Source organism: Haliotis rubra, unplaced genomic scaffold, assembly GCF_003918875.1.
Source record: "Haliotis rubra isolate DU_JTF1 unplaced genomic scaffold, ASM391887v1 Scf1297, whole genome shotgun sequence".
Lineage (NCBI taxonomy): Eukaryota > Metazoa > Mollusca > Gastropoda > Lepetellida > Haliotidae > Haliotis > Haliotis rubra.
The window spans coordinates 47,005-71,525 of record NW_025765222.1 but is presented as its reverse complement, the minus strand read 5'-3'; the positions used below and the strand labels follow the sequence as shown (position 1 = coordinate 71,525).

The following is a 24,521-nucleotide window of genomic DNA, read 5'->3' as shown; positions in this document are numbered from 1 at the left end:
TCAGGTGAGTAAAAGGTGACCTACAGCTGTATGTTGTCAGGTGAGTACAGGTGACCTACAGCTGTATGCTGTCAGGTGTGTACAGGTGACCAACAGCTGTCTGTTGTCAGGTGAGTAAAAGTAAGTTACTTCTGTCTGTTATCAGGTGAGTACTGGTGACCTACAGCTGTATGTTGTCAGGTGAGTACAGGTGACCTACAGCTGTATGTTGTCAGGTGAGTACAGGTGACCTACAGCTGTATGTTGTCAGGTGACTTAAAGCTTTATGTTGTCAGTGACCTACAGCCTTATTTGGTTACCAACAGCTGTATTTAATTTAGTATATCCAATGAACTACAAGTGTCTGTGTTGATATTTTCTGTACAGTTAAACACACAGATTGTGTTGCCTATTTCAGAATGTTGAATGTACAAGTGTTATTCAGGAGTAATTCAAAGATATTTGATTCCCTCAGATTGGACAGGTTTGTGTCTTCTGTAACTGCACTCCAAATGTTTCATGTGTCATTGATTCATTTGAACAGACATGAGAAACAGTGAACCACACATCGGGAACAGTGAACCACACATCGGGAACAGTGAACCACACATCAGGAACAGTGAACCACACATCGGGAACAGGGAGGCACACAAAGGCATCAGAGTCAAAACCAGCAAACAAACAAGTAAGAAACAAGTAGATACGATTTACTACAATTTTCTACAATTAAAAACAAGGGTGTAAAATGTCAAGACAACACTTCCATATTCACCTGATGACATTCACCTGATGACACACCTGTATGACACACCTGTATGACACACCTGACATTATTACAAGTACCATGTCTTCAGGTATGATGCAGACAGCCACTGAACCGTCCTCTCTATGGGCAGACACTGTGTTCATATATACTATTAATGGGCACCAGCTTGAAGATTTCAACTCTGGATGACCATTCCTTCTGCCACTCAAGTCACGCAAGCTTCTTTCATCATCAGCTGTTACTTTTGATGAGTTTAATGTTGTATTAATTAAACTGAAAGAACAATAATTCATAGAATTAATGGGACACCAATGACAACTAATAAAAAAGTTTCCAGTTTATTAGCTAAAGAGTTGCAAAAATATTAAAGAAATAGATTCATGCTGGTTTCAATCACACCCAGCATTTATTTCATTTCATTGGATATGACATCTAACTCCGCCAATGTTGCAGCGGGACAGCCGCTGTGTATACACCGCTGGGATATATACCTTGTATCACCATTCAATAAGTATGCAAATGAAGTCACCGAGAGGGACTCTGAGCTCAGTACATCTATACAGTGTTTGCAATACATTACTGAAACATTGTACTGGATGTTTCAGGGTCATTACTCCTACACACAATTATGTCTCCATGGTAACTGATACCTTCTCACAGTACCTGTGTTCATCTATTTACTACATAAAACAACACGTAGAAACATTGATGAGGGCAGTTGCAGGAATCAAGATACTGTCTCCACAAACCATGGCATTTCCCAACATATTAATATCGCCTTCTGGTGCTGTGAGGTCTCTGGTACGGCTGCATCCGGTCATAGTCTCGATGTTGGCGGCCATCTTGTCTATGAACACCCAAACTGAGATTCTGCTGCTGCAGTAGGCGCTGCCGGCGCGCGTCGATGGTGTCAGGGTTGTCACTGCGATACTGAGGACTACCAGCCTGGTAGACTTGAGGTGATTCTGGGCGGTACTGTGGCGAGTGTCGAGGATGTCGGTCTCCACGGTCATCGTGATTCTTGTCCACACCACCGTGCCATGTATTTGACCGCTGGTACCGGGACGGAGGCTCGTTCAGCCGTGACCCCTGTTCTCTGTCCCGTGGACTGCGGAATGGTTCTTGTTGTTCTGCATTAGGTCCAGAAGAAGAACGGTGGTAGTTGGACCGGTTCCCGTGCTGGCTGCTAGTATCATGTGGGTATGCATCCCGCTGCTCTTGGTTGTACTGGGGGCTGCTGTACGGGGAGGGGCTGGTGTGGGGGGAGGAACTGCTGGGATGGGACGACCCCGACCTTGTCTGTAGACGCAAGTATTGACCAAACAGCCGAATCCCCTCATACAGCTGCATGGTGTATGCCACCGACTCCTCATGACGGAAGTTGATGAAGGCAAACTTCTTGTTGCGTCCGTCCTTGTCCTTGGGGATGGTGACTCGGTCCAAAGGGCCAGCCTGAAACACACAGTACAGTCAACTCTCGTTAATCCGACACTTGTGGTTGCAGAGAAATATGTCGGATTCACGAAAATGTCGGATTAACGAAAATGTCGGATTAAAATATTTGCTTGAAAATATCAATGGTAGATCTAGTTATCTTCATCGTATGTACAAATATTCACAGAAATAAAAAATACTAACAATACATACTTGTTTTCATTTATTAACATTCATAGATGGCATAACATACATATATAATCACATAAGCGAAAAGTTTCATATCTATTTCATGACCACATTGGCACAAAACTCACGTTTGTTTTTACCGCATATCAGCTGCCATTATGACCCGGATGTTGAATATGTTACGGTTTCCATACAACTAATTCCATAATAACATGTGGACGTCTAATGTACAATCAGGAGTGTATCATAACATATATAATTTATAACTTGAAAAAGTCTTTGATTGTCATTAACATCAAACACGTCTAAGTGGTGTGTCAGAAATGTTTGCAAAGTGTTCAACGATGTTTTGGCCTCAGATAGCTTGAAGCATTGGAATCAGTCGTAGAGACGTTCAACCACTAAGCAGACTGCTTCAGGATGTCAGATACAGCTCGCCTACTGTTATTTCTTGATTAAATCGTCTCAATTAATTATCCTGCGTTCCTAATTAACAAGTGTGATGTTCACTGACGCCGGTGTCAAGCAGCCAGTAAGGCACACGCTAATTACCACTCACGTGTGATTGTTTGTATACGGTCGGATCATCCGACGGGCTGTGTTGTCGGATTAACGAATGTTTTTACAATGTATTTCCAATAATAAGCTGCTAGATTGGTGTGTCGGAGTCGGAATGCGAGAATGTCAGATTAACGAGAGTAATTATCACTGTTTTAAATGGTTCCCTAATTATTTGTCGGATTAACGTGATTGTCGGATTAACGAGTGTCGGATTAACGAGAACTGACTGTATGTCTTGGGTAGCAGCTAATATATCATATATTAAAGTGGTGTTTAATTGGCATACAAACCCTGAAACAAATATATCCAAAAAAGCCTATGCAAGTCTGTAATATGTGGCAAGTCTAGATTTGCAGAGTTTCAATTTTCTGAAAATGAAGAAAGTCTATGGGCTCCTTTTCATTATATGTTATGATTATTCTGTATCAACAGGTTTTTCTGTAATAAATGTTCATTTCAGAGACTAGATGTTAGTCCAAGTGGAGAGTTGCTTCATTATAAAAGGGATCCAAGAGCTGTGGTTTAAGTCGGGGTAACTTACCATAACATAGCCAAGAGGTAGCATCGCTGCTCTCTGCTAACCGTAACACTACCACAACTAACAAAAACGTATAGAAAAGCACCCCAGTAATGTGAAGCAAGAGCCACTGCCAGCAGACTGGACTAATATGCACCATATCAGCTGCCCCTGGGCGACTACGTCAAGTTTAACATCATGCTCGTTAGTAGCATCTCATTCATCACCAGCTGATTGCAACCAGACAAACTGAATCTGGAAACTCCAACTATATTCACGTAAAGACCTTGCGGTAAGAGTTCCCCCCATCCCAAATAATATTTAGAAATTAATATATGCTAAAATGATTAACAAAACTGAACACAACAATTACTAGAGAACTCACAAAAATGACTAAAACTCCAAAATTTAAGTTAGGATTAGGGTTAGGTTAAGGGTGGGAGACGGTGTTTTCGTAGGCTGAACCAGTTCGTAGACGCGGTGGATTCGTAGCCCAGACTGGGACGTAGACAGTGATTTCGTAGACGTGTATATATAATTGAATAATAATATTTTGTAAACATATTAATTTTGATAATTTTGATGCTGAATGATTTCGTTTTACCTTCTTGAGGTTTATATACCATAAGTGAAAACAGGTTGCACTGAGTTGTTGTGAATGTTAATTAGGAAGTGGTGAGTTTTTTTTACTGTGAAATAATGTGTGTACATTGAAGTGTTTTGTTAATTACTTTGTCGGTGACCCACCTTATCCTTCTTCTCTACTGCTACTTCTCTGCTGGTCTGCGTAGTTGAATGTTGATAATTGATGTTTTTTTTCATTACTGATCACCGATCATACTTACCTAACATTTTTTTTTCATTTCACAAAAGTCAAACACTTTTGGATTACAGAAACGTACCCTGGCCATAATGAGAATAAAGAAACGTACCCTAGGACGATTCCATTCCCATTCTTGATCAGAACAGTCATGTTGTTGTATTAGATACATTTGATTGCGTTATTGAAGTAATGAGAATACACAGTAACGGATATTTCGCGATGCATATGAATACCACTCGCAATCAGTTGAACAGGAATTACAACTACATACGGTTTCGGGTTTGGATTGCGGAATATGGACTCGTCCGCCTTTTAGGGTACCGGGTACGTTTCTGTATTTTGACTTTGTTTAGGGTACATATCTGTATACAGAAAGGTACCTGGGGTACGTATCTTTAGCAGTTTAGTGCCTGTGTCGACAACGACCCCTTCAGCTTCACCTACAGCCTTTAGGGTTGTGGGAACGGAAGGAACTCTTTCGGACCTCACACAAACTACTGACATTCACAATTATCACATTATACTCGAATTACCTGAAGAAAAAGTTCATATAACAATTCTTCCGTAACTTTGTCGGGCAATCCGCCGACCCACAACACACAGTTGTCCGCCATGTTTAAGTCTCAAGCTCCTTGCAGCATAGTCCGTTGGCGGGTTGTACAAGACATTTTGCCGACTGTGTTGGCGGGGCTCTTACTGTAGCATATTAGGAAGATGGCGCGCTGATGTGGAGCTTGGGCTATTGACTGGGCTCCTGTCTAGACAAGCGCGGGCGAATATTGTCGTAAATTACAGTTTCCGAACCTCTCCTCACCCTTCCACTAACTCAGTAGTGACCGGTCCTCGCAATCACATTATACATCTAGTAAACTACGTGAAGTTTGGAAAGTATCTTTTTATTTAAACCCTTTCTTTATTACACTCAGTGAGTTACATAATTAAAGTACATTCAAAATAAGATACAGTATCAGTCGGAACAGAGAAAACTCTAGCTGATGAATCGGCTCTGATATCAAGATAAACGTTGACATTGGTAGTATCAGCTGATCAAACATATACAAACGGCAATAGATGTGAACGCTAATACATGGGCAAAATAGTTAAGGCATGTTTTGTAGTACATTCCATTTTCTGTTGAATAGACTGATTCTATCATTTTTAATAGCAATGTATTTTTCTACTGTGAAGACGTCTTTTAGGGTAACTTTAAAAGAATTAATACATGGTTTAAACCCTTTGATGTTCATAACAAATATATGTCGTTTGTCCAGAATGATCATATGAGTTAATAAAATATCAACACATGAAGAAAAAAGAATGTCATTGTTTGTTATTTCAATATGTTTTCCGAATATTATATTAACATAGTTGTTAAAATCGTCCCAGAAGGATTTGACATGTGGCAATTTTATATACACATGGTCGATATTTTCGCCTTCTGTCCCACAGAAAGCGCACAAATCGGAGTCAACCACTTTCATTTTTACTAGTTCTTTTTTTTGTAGTTTTGTATCACTTATGGCTTTTCTATATCCAGTCAATGGATGTATCAGCTTCTCTTTCTCATTTATTTCAAACGTTCGGGAAGCTGGTAGCTGAGATTAGTTTATGATAGGGAAGTCTTGATCCTTTACAGGGATTATTAATATTGTTCCAAGGGCATACAGTTTTAATGTGAACAAAATCTATTTTAACAATTTGCAGTGTTGTTCTCCATACCTTTGGGATGTTAAAGGTCACATGCAACCAAAAAAATCAAACATAATTAAAACACAATTATCACTTATTCATGACATATAATATACATTGCTGGTTATGAAAAAACATATAAACAAAATTATAAGCGTACAATCGCAAATTAAAAGTGCAATATTGTGTACTTCGGTTTACTTCCCAAGAAACGAAGCAGCCGGGATACCGAACCCAGTCAGAGCGGGTGGGTGTGCACTCAAGTGTAACGGCTGGTTCATTTGCAGATGCCCTCACAGCTCATTGTGTGTGTATATATAGAGATGTTGGGTTTTGTAAATACATGCTCATTTTTTTGTGTATAACATTTTGCAATCAACAGACATCATAACATGTCATGTGTTCAAGTATCACCCCTGCCTGTCTGTGTAATTACATAGTGTGACAGAGACCGAACTCGGGCCATAAATCAAAGCATTTTGTTTATGGTGTATAGCCTGATTGGTGTTAAGTTCAAATTGCATGTGGTCAGTGATAGCAGCTGTGTATTGAATATTGTCATTAGCAGACAGGCAGGCAGACACACAGGTGTCAATAAAACAAGACATTGAGTTTTGTCTGTGACAACGACATATCTATATCACAGTTAGAAATTCTGTCAACGCTGAATAATGATAATTCTTTTAAGTATCGAACTGAGAAGTGACTCGGTAAGAAGAACGTGTGGTGAAATAGACAAATGAAATTGTATAAACAGTTAATTTACTGTCATAACATATAAAAAAGCTCGCGCCTGTGAGATATCAACAAAACATTAGAAAAATAGCTCACACCAAAGCCTTCACCGAGTATTCACCGGACAACCCGTTTCCAAGCTGCGCGAACCTATTTCACTGCGCACATGCTATGAGCGCAGCCCAGCTGTTGAAACCCGTTTTCCACAGAAAAGTCTGGGGAAATTTAGTGAAACGTTTGAACTCCGATTTCGCGCGTTTCTTTTCATCGCGTTATTTTTCAACTTTATAAGTTGAATTTGCATTTTTTGACGATTTGTTTCGGTAAGTCCATACCGAAAGGTATCAGAATCTGCAAAGTTGTGTTTTACGTTGCATGTGACCTTTAAGTAATAAGCGATTGTAATCAAGTATGGTACACTTTATATTGAATGATGCTTTTAGTTTTATGAATGGAATTACATGTAATCCGTTTTCATCACAGAGATCTTTTACATACACTATATCTTTGTTAAACCAGTTTTTTATAATAAAGTTAGAGTCACGAAAGTGGTGGTTTAACCACAGTGGTTGCATTAAAATGTCGTTGATATCCTCACTATTAACAGAATGGATCTTTACATATTTACTCCAGAACATCATTCCAGAAGGGTTTTTTAAGTTTCAAGTAAAACGGGATATTTGCACCGAAATGGAAGATATAGTCTAACCGAAAACCGGAGAGGTCATATCGTTTCTGTTTAGCAGTGTATCTTTTAGACATGAAATTTTTAGTGATTCAATGAATGTTTTAATATCAATCATTCTTAGACCTCCATTTTCGTGTTTCCGCATAAGATTGCTTCGTTTTATTTTGTCCTTTTTGTCGTTCCATATAAACTTGAAAAAGAGAGTGTTCAATGTCTGCGATAAAATCGGGTGGTGGGTTTGGAGGGAGGTAAATATATGATCTATGGTTGATAAGGCCAACGTTTTAATTACGGTAATTTTGCCAATCAAAGTCAAATTACGTTTACGCCATTTTGAAAGAATTATTTTGATGTTGTCAAGTCTTTTTCTAGTGTTGATGACCCACAGGTTTTGCAAAGAAGCGTTCAGTGTTATTCCCAATGCGTCGAAGTTTCCTACATGCCAATCTAGATTAAGGTCAAGGGTTAGTTTAATCTTACTTCCAGCGAGTGATCCAAGCCATACTGCCTTAGTTTTATAAAAGCTTGATAGAGTATCTATTGCTTCCTTAAGAGAGGTCTCTGATCCATCTAAAAATAATTCTGTATCATCTGCATATTGACCTATAATGTATTCGATATCATTTAAGGTGACACCTTTTATTTCGACATTATTACGAATCATAATCCCTAGTATTTCTGCAACGAACAAAAACAAATACGGTGAAATTGGGTCTCCTTGTCTGCTTTCTCGTTTTGGAAGAAAGTAGATAAATGTCTATTTTGTACAATACAAGAAGTTGCATTTGACATTAGGATACTAACCCATTTCTGTAATTTGTTCCCAACGCCTAATTTATGCTTTTATTCTCTACCGAGGTTGTGTGCTCTTTGAGCCTGATGTCAATGGGGCGGGATGTTTCTCCAACATAGCAGCAGCTATTGGAGAAACATCCCGCCCACTGACATCAGGCTCTAAGAGCACAAAACCTCGGTAGAGAAATTGGATCTAAAGTCAGCCCATTGTGAACCATCTTAGCATCGAACATCAATGATTGGCGACGACGCAAGATTTCGGAGTCTATCAGCATCAAACGATTAGCGCCACCGATAAACAGGGATCAAGGGGTTTACCTACCCAATGCCTGGGTAATCAATTAGGTCATGGCTTCACCAATTCACCTCTTAGTCTTTAATCCACTGTAACAGCATCAACCCTGCCTTTCGTATCTTATCCCAGCTTCTGTATATCATTAGACTATCAGCCACCCTTTGTACACCTATTAGCCTCATTGGCTTCTATCATTTACTGGGGCGGTGGGGCAGCCTAGTGGTTAAAGCGTTGGCTCGTCACGCCGAAGCCCCGGGTTCGAATCCCCACATGGGTACAATGTGTGAAGCCCATTTCTGGTGTCCCCCCGCCATGATGTTGCTGGAATATTGCTAAAAGCGGCGTAAACCCAAACTCAGTCAGTCAGTCAGTCTATCGTTTACTCACTTAATCCACTGTAACAACACCACATCTGCCTTTGTATATTTTAGTCTCTTTCATCTTATCATCCCCTATTTATTGTATACATATACATGCTTAAAATCACTCTGGCTTCATGTACATTACTATATATATACCCTGTATATCTGCTATTTAGCATTCATCTGACGAATGGGCAAGGAATAGCCCAGAAACGTTGTGTATACAATAAAGAAGAAGTTGACATCCATAACATTTTGTCTTATACTTGTGAATAGTTGATCACATATCAACACCTGAATGTATGATGATCACACTGTATATTATTACTACATATTGATAAAATATAATAAAACGTACAAAATGTATATTAGTTTGTATGTTCTTATCTGAATTTCATCTATGGCCCTTTTCACTAAATCTATAGCCCATTTAACTTTCCTTTGGCCCTTTTGACTTTTTCAGTTTTGGCCCTTTTGTCCTTTGGCCCTTTTGACTATGTACAACCCAATATGACCATCCATTTAGCCATTATGTTATACGTTTTCATAATTACGTTTGATCTGTAATTGTGCCTAAAATACGTGGTTTCATAGGCGGGCCCAGATGGGCACCCGCCCCCTTTTGTCCTGAAGGTTTATTAAATGACAATTGAAAACAAATGTAAAAGACAAAAAAAAACTAACCCAAACAACAAACCCTGTATTCCAATTCTAAACAACCAACACACACACCAAAAGAAAAGAAAAAGAAAAAAAAGTTATTAAATACATAAATAAAATAATGATATGTAAATAAGTAAATAAAAATTGGGGCACTGCGAAAAACAAAAGCTCTACGCTACGTCGCTTAACAAGTCTACTTGCATAATTCTTGACCAAGGGAGGCAATCCACGCAATCCACTAACCCACAACCGCCCATGTATTATATTTTTTTAACCCTTCCAGAAAGAAATAAAGATGACAGATGATATGGGGCCCCGGCCAATCATACGATGACAAAGGCGATGGTAGTATAAGATATTTATTCTGGTGCCCAGGAAACTTATTCTACTTTTAGCCAATGGGCAAGGGAACCGGTAGTTTCCCCGGATGAGTTGCAGCCATCTTGTTTATTTTTCCGCGAGATTTGAGAGTTTCAGTGAGTGATAGCAAAAATGTGTTGAGTTTGTGATTTTTAGGTGCCGCTGAAAACAGATCGGGACAGACCTGAGCACTGACATCATGCCGGAAATCAAGATCCAACATGTCGTATCTTCTAGTTCAGAAGACAAGGTAAACAAGTTTGCTCGTGAAGTTTGTTTACAAACAGGTCACAGTACACAACAGTCGCGTTCAGCTAAAGTTTCAGTCAAAATTGCCTTGTGTCAGAATGGCCTCGAAACTCAAACGTCAAGACGGGCACAAGAAAAGTTAGATTAGCCACAAACCCATACCGGTCATTTGGGTACACCAGTACACATCGTCCCACCCAGGCCTGAACATCTAGGCCAGGGTGGGAGGATGTGTACCCAAAATCTGTGTTGAAAACCTGGTGTGATAAGACAATATACATTCGGTTGTTTAGGCCACCACACCGTAGTACAATAATATTTGCAAATATTGTATCATGAATGCTGATAAGTAAAGTTAAAGGGGTTGTTGTCGACATGGGTACTACAGAACAGAATAGGCCCCCAAAAATAAATGTTGTGGTTCCGATTTCCTACATTTCAGAACTAGGGTAGGTAGGTAGGGTGGTTTTTTTGGGCAAAATATTTTTACATTACTCATGTGTCAGAAAATAAATTTAATTTATATTTGGTGAGTAAAATTGTTAGGCTCAGCGGGAATATTTAGGGTCGGAACCACAAGCTTTTTTTTTTAGGCCATACTGAAATGTACCCTAGGCTGATAATGATTCTTTTCTGCATGCCATCGATTTTTCTACCGGAAATGTGATGCTGTTGTATAAGAAACGAGCACACAGAGTGACAAGTATTTCGCAATGTACAAGACCACTCGTAATCAGGCAAACGACTATTTTGGTTTTGAGTTGAGGGTACTGGGGGTTACTTTGGGTACCTGTTTTGACAATGACCACTTCATCAAAGGGTCTTATTTTACTTTCTGTAAGGACAGTGTACATGAACTTTGAGATAATATTTATATATGAATAGCAAAGGGCCCTTATTATTCATTTCTTCAACCTAAACAATGAGACAGAAAGAACAGTGGGTGCCCATCAGTTGCTGTAATTGGAAATATCCCTGATGGTTCTTGTGTGATTATTTTTAAGTATCCCAGCAGCGCAAGCATTTTCGGATTTCTGATTGGTGGATGGTTTGAAGATTTGGATCAATGTTTTCCCCAGACATAAAATTTAGGAGTCATCATGACTCACTCATGTCTTGAGAGGGAGTCATGGACATGTTTTTGGGAGTCAACTTCAGTTTGGAACTTTCATCAAGACATCAAGTTTACTGTGATTGTTTCATAATGACAAAAAACAAGGTAAGACAGGTCAGCACTGAGTAGTTAACTGGCAGACATTAAACTAAGTAGTTTTAAACAACACCAAATTAAAATATGTACTCAAACTTAAACTAAAGTATATTACTAATATTTGTTGCCAAAAAGAACAGTCATCACACAGAAACCAAAGTTTAGATTATCTGAACTAAGGGCCCAGTAGCATTGAATCAACAATGACGCAAGCTTCTAAATTCACTGTGTATTTGAGATAATTTATGCGTCAAATACGCAGACTGATTTGGATCACATAACTGTGATTTGTACCTTGATGTTTATTATTATTTAATCATGTCATGTGATGCTGTCATGTTGGTGAACTTCTAGTATTAAAAACACATATTTGATTTATCTGGAGCCATGAATTTAATCAGCCTCATTTTACCACAGCTATAATGTAAAAATCATCACAGGTAAATATATATATACAATTTCACCGTTAGTAGAGCAAGTGCTTATATGTATCATGCAACAATGAAGTTCCGTTCATATCTTCAACACGACAACCCTTCAGTTTTTAGGCAACTATATTCAACAATGATTATTGTCCCTTGTCATCCATGTTTGGTTGTATAAAGCTACTATATTCCACATTGTTGATGGTCAGTTAGTGGTCTGGTGTGGCAAATGTATTGCATGATGTTCAATATGTTTTGCTCTGTGTCCTGGCTCTAACCTGTTGTCTGTCTCATGTGGACTCCCTACTTTCCCAACAGAACCACCCTGCTGAGAACCTGCTGAAACCTGAGGGGACGTTCAAATGGAAGTGTGCTGCCCCGGGAGAGAAGTCTGCTGTGCTGGTATTGCAGGTATAGCCCTGAACCCTGTATCAGTTTATACCCCAATATATACCACGTGTCTGCCTGTATCAGTTTATACCCCAATATATACCACGTGTCTGCCTGTATCAGTTTATACCCCAATATATACCATGTGTCTGCCTGTATCAGTTTATACCCCAATATATACCACATGTCTGCCTGTATCAGTTTATACCCCAATATATACCACGTGTCTGCCTGTATCAGTTTATACCCCAATATATACCACGTGTCTGCCTGTATCAGTTTATACCCCAATATATACCACGTGTCTGCCTGTATCAGTTTATACCCCAATATATACCACGTGTCTGCCTGTATCAGTTTATACCCCAATATATACCATGTGTCTGCCTGTATCAGTTTATACCCCAATATATACCCATCGGTCTGCCTGTATCAGTTTATACCCCAATATATACCACGTGTCTGCCTGTATCAGTTTATACCCCAATATATACCACGTGTCTGCCTGTATCAGTTTATACCCCAATATATACCCGTGTCTGCCTGTATCAGTTTATACCCCAATATATACCACATGTCTGCCTGTATCAGTTTATACCCCAATATATACCACGTGTCTGCCTGTATCAGTTTATACCCCAATATATACCACGTGTCTGCCTGTATCAGTTTATACCCCAATATATACCACATGGTCTGCCTGTATCAGTTTATACCCCAATATATACCACGTGTCTGCCTGTATCAGTTTATACCCCAATATATACCACATGTCTGCCTGTATCAGTTTATACCCCAATATATACCACATGTCTGCCTGTATCAGTTTATACCCCAATATATACCACGTGTCTGCCTGTATCAGTTTATACCCCAATATATACCACATGTCTGCCTGCCAGTATCGGTTTATACCCCAATATATACCACATGTCTGCCTGTATCAGTTTATACCCCAATATATACCGGTGTCTGTCTGCCTGTATCAGTTTATACCCCAATATATACCACTGTGTCTGCCTGTATCAGTTTATACCCCAATATATACCACGTGTCTGCCTGTATCAGTTTATACCCCAATATATACCACATGTCTGCCTGTATCAGTTTATACCCCAATATATACCACGTGTCTGCCTGTATCAGTTTATACCCCAATATATACCACGTGTCTGCCTGTATCAGTTTATACCCCAATATATACCACATGTCTGCCTGTATCAGTTTATACCCCAATATATACCACGTGTCTGCCTGTATCAGTTTATACCCCAATATATACCACGTGTCTGCCTGTATCAGTTTATACCCCAATATATACCACATGTCTGCCTGTATCAGTTTATACCCCAATATATACCCACGTGTCTGCCTGTATCAGTTTATACCCCAATATATACCCGTGTCTGCCTGTATCAGTTTATACCCCAATATATACCACGTGTCTGCCTGTATCAGTTTATACCCCAATATATACCACGTGTCTGCCTGTATCAGTTTATACCCCAATATATACCACATGTCTGCCTGTATCAGTTTATACCCCAATATATACCACGTGTCTGCCTGTATCAGTTTATACCCCAATATATACCACATGTCTGCCTGTATCAGTTTATACCCCAATATATACCCACGTGTCTGCCTGTATCAGTTTATACCCCAATATATACCACATGTCTGCCTGTATCAGTTTATACCCCAATATATACCACTGCCTGTCTGCCTGTATCAGTTTATACCCCTAATATATACCACGTGTCTGCCTGTATCAGTTTATACCCCAATATATACCCGTGTCTGCCTGTATCAGTTTATACCCCAATATATACCACATGTCTGCCTGTATCAGTTTATACCCCAATATATACCACGTGTCTGCCTGTATCAGTTTATACCCCAATATATACCACGTGTCTGCCTGTATCAGTTTATACCCCAATATATACCACGTGTCTGCCTGTATCAGTTTATACCCCAATATATACCACGTGTCTGCCTGTATCAGTTTATACCCCAATATATACCATAGCCGTGTCTGCCTGTATCAGTTTATACCCCAATATATACCCAGCGTGTCTGCCTGTATCAGTTTATACCCCAATATATACCATGTGTCTGCCTGTATCAGTTTATACCCCAGTATATACCATGTGTCTGCCTGTATCAGTTTATACCCCAATATATACCATGTGTCTGCCTGTATCAGTTTATACCCCAATATATACCATGTGTCTGCCTGTATCAGTTTATACCCTAATATATACCATGTGTCTGCCTGACCAATACCCCTGACTGTATCCCATACCCAGTAGGTGTCTGTGAGTATAACCAATACCCCTGACTGTATCCCATAGCCAGTAAGTGTCATTGAGTGTAACCAATACCCCTGACTGTATCCCATAGCCAGTAGGTGTCTGTGAGTGTAACCAATACCCCTGACTGTATCCCATAGCCAGTAGGTGTCTGTGAGTATAACCAATACCCCTGACTGTATCCCATAGCCAGTAGGTGTCTGTGAGTATAACCAATACCCCTGACTGTATCCCATAGCCAGTAGGTGTCTGTGAGTATAACCAATACCCTGACTGTATCCCATAGCCAGTAGGTGTCTGTGAGTATAACCAATACCCTGACTGTATCCCATAGCCAGTAGGTGTCTGTGAGTATAACCAATACCCCTGACTGTATCCCATAGCCAGTAGGTGTCTGTGAGTATAACCAATACCCCTGACTGTATCCCATAGCCAGTAGGTGTCTGTGAGTATAACCAATACCCTGACTGTATCCCATAGCCAGTAGGTGTCTGTGAGTATAACCAATACCCCTGAGTATAACCAACCAATACCCTGACTGTATCCCATAGCCAGTAGGTGTCTGTGAGTATAACCAATACCATAGCCAGTAGGTGACTGTATCCCATCCCAGCCAGTAGGTGTGAGTATAACCAATACCCTGACTGTATCCCATAGCCAGTAGGTGTCTGTGAGTATAACCAATACCCCTGACTGTATCCCATAGCCAGCCAGTAGGTGTCTGTGAGTACTGTATAACCAATACCCTGACTGTATCCCATAGCCAGTAGGTGTCTGTGAGTATAACCAATACCCCTGACTGTATCCCATAGCCAGTAGGTGTCATTGAGTATAACCAATACCCCTGACTGTATCCCATAGCCAGTAGGTGTCTGTGAGTATAACCAATACCCCTGACTGTATCCCATAGCCAGTAGGTGTCTGTGAGTAATAAAATTTTCCTTGATCCACAGTTGGAGCGTGCTTCCCAGATCAGCAGTATTGACATCGGCAATGAGGGCTCCGGCTTCGTGGAGGTGTTGGTGGGGAGGTCAACTGCTGCAGCTGACACCGACTACCAGGTAGTGTGTCCTATATCACCCTGTACACCAACTACCAGGTAGTATATCCTATATCACCCTGTACACCAACTACCAGGTAGTGTGTCCTATATCACCCTGTACACCAACTACCAGGTAGTATATCCTATATGACCCTGTACACCAACTACCAGGTAGTATATCCTATATCACCCTGTACACCAACTACCAGGTAGTGTGTCCTATATCACCCTGTACACCAACTACCTGGTAGTGTGTCCTATATCACCCTGTACACCAACTACCAGGTAGTGTGTCCTATATCACCCTGTACACCAACTACCAGGTAGTATATCCTACATCACCCTGTACACCAACTACCAGGTAGTATATCCTATATCACCCTGTACACCAACTACCAGGTAGTATATCCTATATCACCCTGTACACCATCTACCTGGTAGTGCGTCCTATATCACCCTGTACACCAACTACCAGGTAGTATATCCTATATCACCCTGTACACCAACTACCAGGTAGTATATCCTATATCCCCCTGTACATCATCACCCAGTCCTATATACACCAACTACCAGGTAGTATATCAGGTAGTTCACCCTCAGCTTCTGTCACCTGTCTCGTGATGCAATATAGCTGTCATGTGTGTTTCCAGGTGATCTTGGTGGCATCGTCATTCATGACTCCCTTGGAGAGCCGAAACGGCACCAACAGGAACAGTGTTCGTATGTTCGGAGTGGATAAACTGTCCAGAGCTGTGACAGACAAGAAATGGGATCGAGTGAAGATAGTCTGTACCCAGCCTTTCTGTAAGGTAGGATGTTATCAGGTTATCCACCTCCAGTGTGTAATGAACCATTCTGTGATATAGCATGTTATCAAGTTATCCACCACTTGTGTATCCTGAACCATTCTGTGATGTAGGATGTTATCAGGTTATCCACCACTTGTGTATCCTGAACCATTCTGTGATGTAGGATGTTATCAGGTCATCCACCACTTGTGTATCCTGAACCATTCTGTGATGTAGGATGTTATCAGGTTATCCACCACTTGTGTATCCTGAACCATTCTGTGATGTAGGATGTTATCAGGTCATCCACCACTTGTGTATCCTGAACCATTCTGTGATGTAGGATGTTATCAGGTTATCCACCACTTGTGTATCCTGAACCATTCTGTGATGTAGGATGTTATCAGGTTATCCACCTCCAGTGTATGCTGAACCATTCTGTGATGTAGGATGTTATCAGGTCATCCACCTCTTGTGTATCCTGAACCATTCTGTGATGTAGGATGTTATCAGGTTATCCACCTCCAGTGTACTGAACCATTCTGTGATATAGCATGTTATCAAGTTATCCACCTCCAGTGTATGCTGAACCATTCTGTGATGTAGGATGTTATCAGGTTATCCACCTCCAGTGTATGCTTAACCATTCTGTGATGTAGGATGTTATCAAGTTATCCACCTCCAGTGTGTACTGCTGAACCATTCTGTGATGTAGGATGTTATCAGGTTATCCACCTCCAGTGTATGCTTAACCATTCTGTGATGTAGGATGTTATCAAGTTATCCACCTCCAGTGTGTACTGGACCATTTTGTGATATAGGATGTTATCAGGTTATCCACCTCCAGTGTGTGCTGAACCATTCTGTGATATAGGATGTTATCAGGTTATCCACCTCCAGTGTGTACTGAACCATTCTGTGATGTAGGATGTTATCAGGTTATCCACCACTAGTGTATACTGGACCATTCTGTGATATAGGATGTTATCAGGTTATCCACCTCCAGTGTGTGCTGGACCATTCTGTGGGATAGGATGTTATCAAGTTATCCACCTCCAGTGTGTACTGGACCATTCTGTCATGTAGGATGTTATCAGGTTATCCACCTCCAGTGTGTACTGGACCATTCTGTGATATAGGATGTTATCAGGTTATCCACCTCCAGTGTGTAGTGGACCATTCTGTGATGTAGGATGTTATCAAGGTTTCCACCTCCAGTGTGTACTGAACCATTCTGTGATGTAGGATGTTATCAAGTTATCCACCTCCAGTGTGTACTGGACCATTCTGTGATGTAGGATGTTATCAGGTTATCCACCTCCAGTGTGTACTGGGCCATTCTGTGATGTAGGATGTTATCAGGTTATCCACCTCCAGTGTGTACTGAACCATTCTGTGATGTAGGATGTTATCAGGTAATCCACCTCCAGTGTGTACTGGACCATTCTGTGATGTAGGATGTTATCAAGTTATCCACCTCCAGTGTGTACTGGACCATTCTGTGATGTAGGATGTTATCAGGTTATCCACCTCCAGTGTATACTGAACCATTCTGTGATGTAGGATGTTATCAGGTCATCCACCACTTGTGTATACTGAACCATTCTGTGATGTAGGATGTTATCAGGTTATCCACCTCCAGTGTGTACTGAACCATTCTGTGATGTAGGATGTTATCAGGTCATCCACCACAGTGTATCCTGAACCATTCTGTGATGTAGGATGTTATCAGGTTATCCACCACTCCAGTGTATACTGGACCATTCTGTGATATAGGATGTTATCAGGTTATCCACCTCCAGTGTGTGCTGGACCATTCTGTGATGATAGGATGTTATCAAGTTATCCACCTCCAGTGTGTACTGGACCATTCTGTCATGTAGGATGTTATCAGGTTATCCACCTCCAGTGTGTACTGGACCATTCTGTGATATAGGATGTTATCAGGTTATCCACCTCCAGTGTATGCTGAACCATTCTGTGATATAGGATGTTATCAGGTTATCCACCTCCAGTGTATACTGAACAATTCTGTGATGTAGGATGTTATCAGGTTATCCACCACTAGTGTATACTGGACCATTCTGTGATATAGGATGTTATCAGGTTATCCACCTCCAGTGTGTACTGGACCATTCTGTGGGATAGGATGTTATCAAGTTATCCACCTCCAGTGTGTACTGGACCATTCTGTCATGTAGGATGTTATCAGGTTATCCACCTCCAGTGTGTACTGGACCATTCTGTCATGTAGGATGTTATCAGGTTATCCACCTCCAGTGTGTAGGATGTGGACCATTCTGTCATGTAGGATGTTATCAGGTTATCCACCTCCAGTGTGTACTGAACCATTCTGTGATGTAGGATGTTATCAAGTTATCCACCTCCAGTGTGTACTGGACCATTCTGTGATGTAGGATGTTATCAGGTTATCCACCTCCAGTGTGTACTGGACCATTCTGTGATGTAGGATGTTATCAGGTTATCCACCTCCAGTGTGTACTGAACCATTCTGTGATGTAGGATGTTATCAGGTTATCCACCTCCAGTGTGTACTGGACCATTCTGTGATATAGGATGTTATCAAGTTATCCACCTCCAGTGTGTACTGGACCATTCTGTGATGTAGGATGTTATCAGGTTATCCACCTCCAGTGTGTACTGGACCTTTCTGTTATGTAGGATGTTATCAAGTTATCCACCTGCAGTGTGTACTGGACCATTCTGTGGTATAGGATGTTATCAAGTTATCCACCTCCAGTGTGTACTGGACCATTCTGTCATGTAGGATGTTATCAGGTTATCCACCTGCAGTGTGTACTGGACCATTCTGTGATGTAGGATGTTATCAAGTTATCCACCTCCAGTGTGTACTGGACCTTTCTGTTATGTAGGATGTTATCAGGTTATCCACCTCCAGTGTGTACTGCCCTATTTTATATTCAGACTGCTGCCTATGGGTTGTCCTTCATCAAGCTTCATGCTCCAGGCGCGGGGAGGGAAGCAGAGGTATGTACGTTTGTTTATTCCACTCTTCTATGTCCCCTGTGACTGGTAACTGGTCTGTACTTGACATGTAGATTTAGCCATGCTGAGAAAGGCCTTGAATCGAGTCTCTTGTATATAGCCAGTCTTCTGGAAACTCTGATATTTCAATGAGCTTTGTACGTGTATACAACGAGGGGCAGATAACTCTAATTCCACCTGGAAAGTCCCACGTGTTGCTGTTGCCTGCTGTTGAGATGGTCAGTTGAATGTATTCTGCCACTGACAGTGACTGTAGACCAACATCGGTTATACTGCCACATACCTCCATTTACCAAGTGGGTGTATTTGCTAGTGAGGCACATACACACACTTAGGCCTGAAGGCATTAATGCCCCTTGTGGTAATGTCACTCTACATACGGAGATAGGGAAAATGTGTTTTCCTCATGTGTATAAAACAGAGCACAGAAAGGGAGATATCATCCTCGATAATCTCCAGGGTATATGTTATGATCACTCTCCACTATACCCTGGATGCAACCACGGCTTGGCCCGATAATTATATTACCTCCCTTTGCTGGCGACGCATTTCACAGTAGCCAATCAGCTTAGCCGCTGTTACATCCGAGCTTGCCAGTGTCAATGAAGATTGCGGTCGCAGTAGCGAAGGTTTGTTTGCAGCGCCACTCAGATTTTTTGGGAAATCATACAGACAAATTGACAGATTTGAAACTCTGAAAAATATATGAAAGCACTCCTTCTACCTCTCTTTCAATTGTGTTGCCAAGTTTAACAGTTAGATAATTTAAGAAGCGAAAGTGAGTTGTGATTGGTTCGCTCAACTTCCCAGCGTAGACACCTGATTGGATAAAAAGTCAGCAAAGGGAGGTAATATAATTATCGGGCCCATTCGTCACCACTGGCCTCTTTCCATAACCTCCTAGAAGACTTGTCCCCCATTTGATGCTTGTTATGGGCGAAAATACAACAAACCAATCAGAACGCACGTAAATGACTGTGGTGCTTTGATAAAAATAATCCTGAGTACTTAAATCGTTTATGGCATTATGTCATTGTTTAAGAAATCATGAAAAATATATATCGCCATATTGAAAGTACAAAGAACTTAGCTAACAGGATTTTGCTGCCTATAATGAAGTTTTTGATAAGAATCATGCGACTGACGGTGAGAGATTCAAATACACGCACGTGGCGTTTGTTGACATAACGACTCTCATGGGTCCACTGAGGGTATTATTTATGACGATCTTGCATGCTTGCTATGGAGATTCTACACACGCTTCCAACAAATTTAGGAAATGTAATTATAAATCGCTACGAGTTTCAAAACAATAATATTAGACATATATCTGCATGTAACTAATCAACTTTAATCTTTAACATTGGGCATATATTTCACATCTCTGGGAATATTTTAGTCTGACTTTGTTTTTGGTCATTCATATATTTTTCAGTGAATTCATTTAAAATTCCACCTGGTGTATGTATGACAGCAAAGTTACACGAATGTTCAGTTTGAGAAATATTTTAAAGTCATTTTTGAGTTTCTGCTTTGGCATTTAATGTAGCTTTTACAAATTTTATTTACATATTTAATAAAACAAATCCCATTTGTGATAATCAAACCCTTCTCTGAAATATAATTGGAAATATAAGGTGAACATCTGGTAATAATTAAGTCAGAATAAGTCTGTAACAAATAAGTTTTCCTCCTTCTTTTAGTTGTATCAAAAAGGTTTAATAGTTTAAAAACATAAACAGCAATACAATGTACGATTGCCCTCGGTGATATAAAGTACCATTGGAATCGAACAAGAATAGAGTTCAAGATATTTTTATGGATTAAACTTCTTTTTTAATTTCTCTCACAACGTTTCGAGACCATTCCAGGTCCCTTCCTGGAAGGGACCTGGAATGAGAGAAATTAAAAAAGAAGTTTAATCCATAAAAATATCTTGGACATCAATGTATAACTTCTAAATGCCACTGAAAGACATCAAGAATAGAGTTATCATTCCTGTTTAAAGTAGTTCTGATGTTCATGCGCCAATATGAAATCCTTCCGGAGGGGCACAAGTCGCTATTCGGCTTGTCCCGAAATACCACAAGTTGGTCACGAATGTATCGGGCCAAGCCGTGGATGCATCCTGGGTATAGTGATCGTAACGTATACCCTGGAAATTATCGAGGATGAGGAGATATTGGTTAATGCCATAACAACAGGAGGGAGTCAGCTACATGTGAGAACTGTACAGAGTTGATGAGATTGATTAGTAATTATAGCTGGAGTCAGTGTAGTTTTATCAGGTCATTGCAGGCAGATGGGATGAGATATGCTTGGTGTACACCAACACTGCTACAAAGGCAGTCAGCAAATGTCAAACTGCGTGCTTGACAATGGAATAAGAATCCAAATGTTGAATGATATGAAACTAATGAAGTCTGTTCATGTGTACTGCCATGTATAGAAGTCAGGTCTGTGATGTATAGAAGTCAGGTCTGATGTATAGAAGTCAGGTCTGTGATGTATAGAAGTCAGGTCTGTGATGTATAGAAGTCAGGTCTGTGATGTATAGAAGTCAGGTCTGATGTATAGAAGTCAGGTCTGTGATGTATAGAAGTCAGGTCTGTGATGTATAGAAGTCAGGTCTGTGATGTATAGAAGTCAGGTCTGATGTATAGAAGTCAGGTCTGTGATGTATAGAAGTCAGGTCTGTGATGTATAGAAGTCAGGTCTGTGATGTATAGAAGTCAGGTCTGATGTATAGAAGTCAGGTCTGTGATGTATACTTCTGTTGTAATTTCTGTTGTAATTTCTGTGAAATCATCAGCTGTTGTCTATGCAAAGCAGAACTACTGAAAATGACTTTTAAGGGTTTGGTACTTTGTAAATCTGGCCATTTTTGCACCATTACCCCCCAACCCCTCAGCATGCTACAGTCCAATACCCAACACTCTTGTACTTGACAGAAAACTCCCACACAAAAGACGCTGGGTGCCTTCAAGCTGAAGACTCCTGAGAGTGACGATATCAAAGTGGGAGCTCTGTTTGCCAAGAGGAATGAAACATTGGAGCCACCTCCCCTTAAAGGTTGGATAATACATGTGCAAAGAGGGAATACTTGTTACATGGAATAAACACCAAGTACATAGAGTGAACACCTGGTACATAAACTGAACTCCTGGAACATAGTGAACACCAAGTACATAGAGTGAACACCTGGTGCTTAGAGTGAACACCTGGTACATAGTGAACACCTGGCACATAGAGTGAATGCCTGGGTACATAGAGTGAATACCTCTGAGATATATTAAGAACACCAGGTACATAAAGTGAACACCTGGTACATAGAGTGAACACCTGGCACATAGATGGAACACCAGGTACATAGAGTGAACACCTGGTACATATAGTGAACACCTGGTACATATAGTGAACACCTGGTGCTTAGAGTGAATGTGAGGCACATAGAGTAAACACTTCGTACATAGAGTGAACACTTGGTACATAGAGTGAACACCTGGCACATAGATGGAACACCAGGTACATAGAGTGAACACCTGGTACATATAGTAAACACCTGGTACATATAGTGAACACCTGGTGCTTAGAGTGAACGTGAGGTACATAGAGTAAACACTTGGTACATAGAGTGAACACTTGGTACATAGAGTGAACACCAGGTACATAGAGTGAACACCTGGTACATAGAGTGAACACCTGGTACATAGAGTGAACATAGAGTGAACACCAGGTACATAGAGTGAACACTTGGTACATAGAGTGAACACCTGGTACAAAGAGTGAACACCAGGTACATAGAGTGAACACCTGATACATAGAGTGAACACCTAGTACATATAGTGAACACCTGGTGCTTAGAGTGAACGTGAGGTACATAGAGTAAACACTTCGTACATAGAGTGAACACCTGGTACATAGAGTGAACACCAGGTACATAGAGTGAACACCTGATACATAGAGTGAACACCTAGTACATAGAGTGAACACCTAGTACATAGAGTGAACACCTAGTACATATAGTGAACACCTGGTGCTTAGAGTGAACGTGAGGTACATAGAGTAAACACTTCGTACATAGAGTGAACACCTGGTACATAGAGTGAAGACCTGGTACATGGAGTGAACACCAGGTACACAGAGTGAACATCAGGTACATAGAGTGAACATCAGGTAAATAGAGTGAACACCTGGTACATAGAGTGAACACCTGGTACATAGAGTGAACACCTGGTATATGAAGTGAACACCTGGCACATAGAGTGAACACAAGATACATAGAGTGAACGCCTGGTACATAAAGTGAACACCTGGTACATAGAGTGAACACCAGGTACATAGAGTGAATGCCTGGCACATAGAATGAACACCTGGTACAAAGTGTGAACACCTGGTGCTTAAAGTGAAAACCTGTACATAGAATGAACACCTAGTACATAGAGTGCACACCTGGTGCTTAAAGTGAACACCAGGTACATAGAGTGAACACCTAGTACATAGAGTGAACACCTGGTACATAGAGTGAACAACTTTTAGACTTGGTGTGAAAAGCTAGTGGACATGTATAGAGAATACTACACGAGGTCTCATTACCTACGAATTATACGAAACGAGGTCAGATAACATAGGAAAGTCACGAGCTTCGTATAATTCGTATGTAATGAGACCGAGTGTGGTATTTTATTTATTACCCACGTCTTACATGCATTAAATTGACAAAATAGCGTATTTTTGTTATGTTTTTGGTTTCAAACCGAAACCGGTTTCATAAAGAGGTTGCGGAAGAGTTTTGTACTGTAGTGCAATATTTGCATGACGTCACACTGTAATGACGTCACTGCGTTGGTAGCCGACGTCACGATGCATGTCAGTTGTCATCGCCTCGTACAGCCTCCTACAGTAAACTACTCCGTAGCACCTCGTTTCTTGGTTTGCAGCTGCTTCATTCTCGCTAGCATCACTGGTGGAAACATTGCGTTTATGTTTTTCGATGGATATAATGTCTCAGTTCGACTCACAATTAAACAGCGACACGGCAACGTTCGCAATGTTTACATTCCCACAATGCATTTAAGTTGTAGAATGAATGAATTCACGTGTTTGTTATGAATGAAAAAATAGTTACGTCAGAATGTGACCTAATTGAGAGGTCATCGGTTATCCAATCAAATCGTTAGAATTTCAGGTCAAGTCGTTACGACACAGGTCAACGCGAT

General features: G+C 40.6%; 2 protein-coding genes across 3 annotated transcripts in view; one reads left to right on the top strand and one right to left on the bottom strand.

The window, feature by feature from the left end:
- Window positions 1–1,071: 1,071 nt before the first annotated feature.
- On the bottom strand, window positions 1,072–4,924 carry LOC124267041 (RNA-binding protein 7-like). Its single transcript, XM_046701868.1, has 2 exons — window positions 4,803–4,924; window positions 1,072–2,197 (listed from the first exon to the last, which is right to left on the bottom strand). Exons 1-2 carry the CDS (start codon window positions 4,881–4,883, stop codon window positions 1,514–1,516), a joined length of 765 nt encoding a protein of 254 aa, XP_046557824.1. The 5' UTR covers window positions 4,884–4,924; the 3' UTR covers window positions 1,072–1,513.
- Window positions 4,925–9,742: 4,818 nt separating this feature from the next.
- Window positions 9,743–24,521, top strand: part of LOC124267040 (DNA repair protein XRCC1-like) — a 35,632-nt gene continuing 20,853 nt past the window's right edge. Inside the window, exons 1-7 of one of the 2 annotated variants that reach the window (XM_046701867.1) lie at window positions 9,743–9,841; window positions 10,013–10,106; window positions 12,059–12,151; window positions 15,399–15,506; window positions 16,138–16,296; window positions 19,222–19,284; window positions 22,254–22,374. In XM_046701867.1, coding sequence (XP_046557823.1) covers window positions 10,056–10,106; window positions 12,059–12,151; window positions 15,399–15,506; window positions 16,138–16,296; window positions 19,222–19,284; window positions 22,254–22,374 — 595 coding nt within the window. In that variant the 5' untranslated portion in view covers window positions 9,743–9,841; window positions 10,013–10,055. Of the gene's footprint in view, window positions 9,842–9,924; window positions 10,107–12,058; window positions 12,152–15,398; window positions 15,507–16,137; window positions 16,297–19,221; window positions 19,285–22,253; window positions 22,375–24,521 lie in introns of those variants that run through there. The other variant, XM_046701866.1, reaches the window with a different exon arrangement.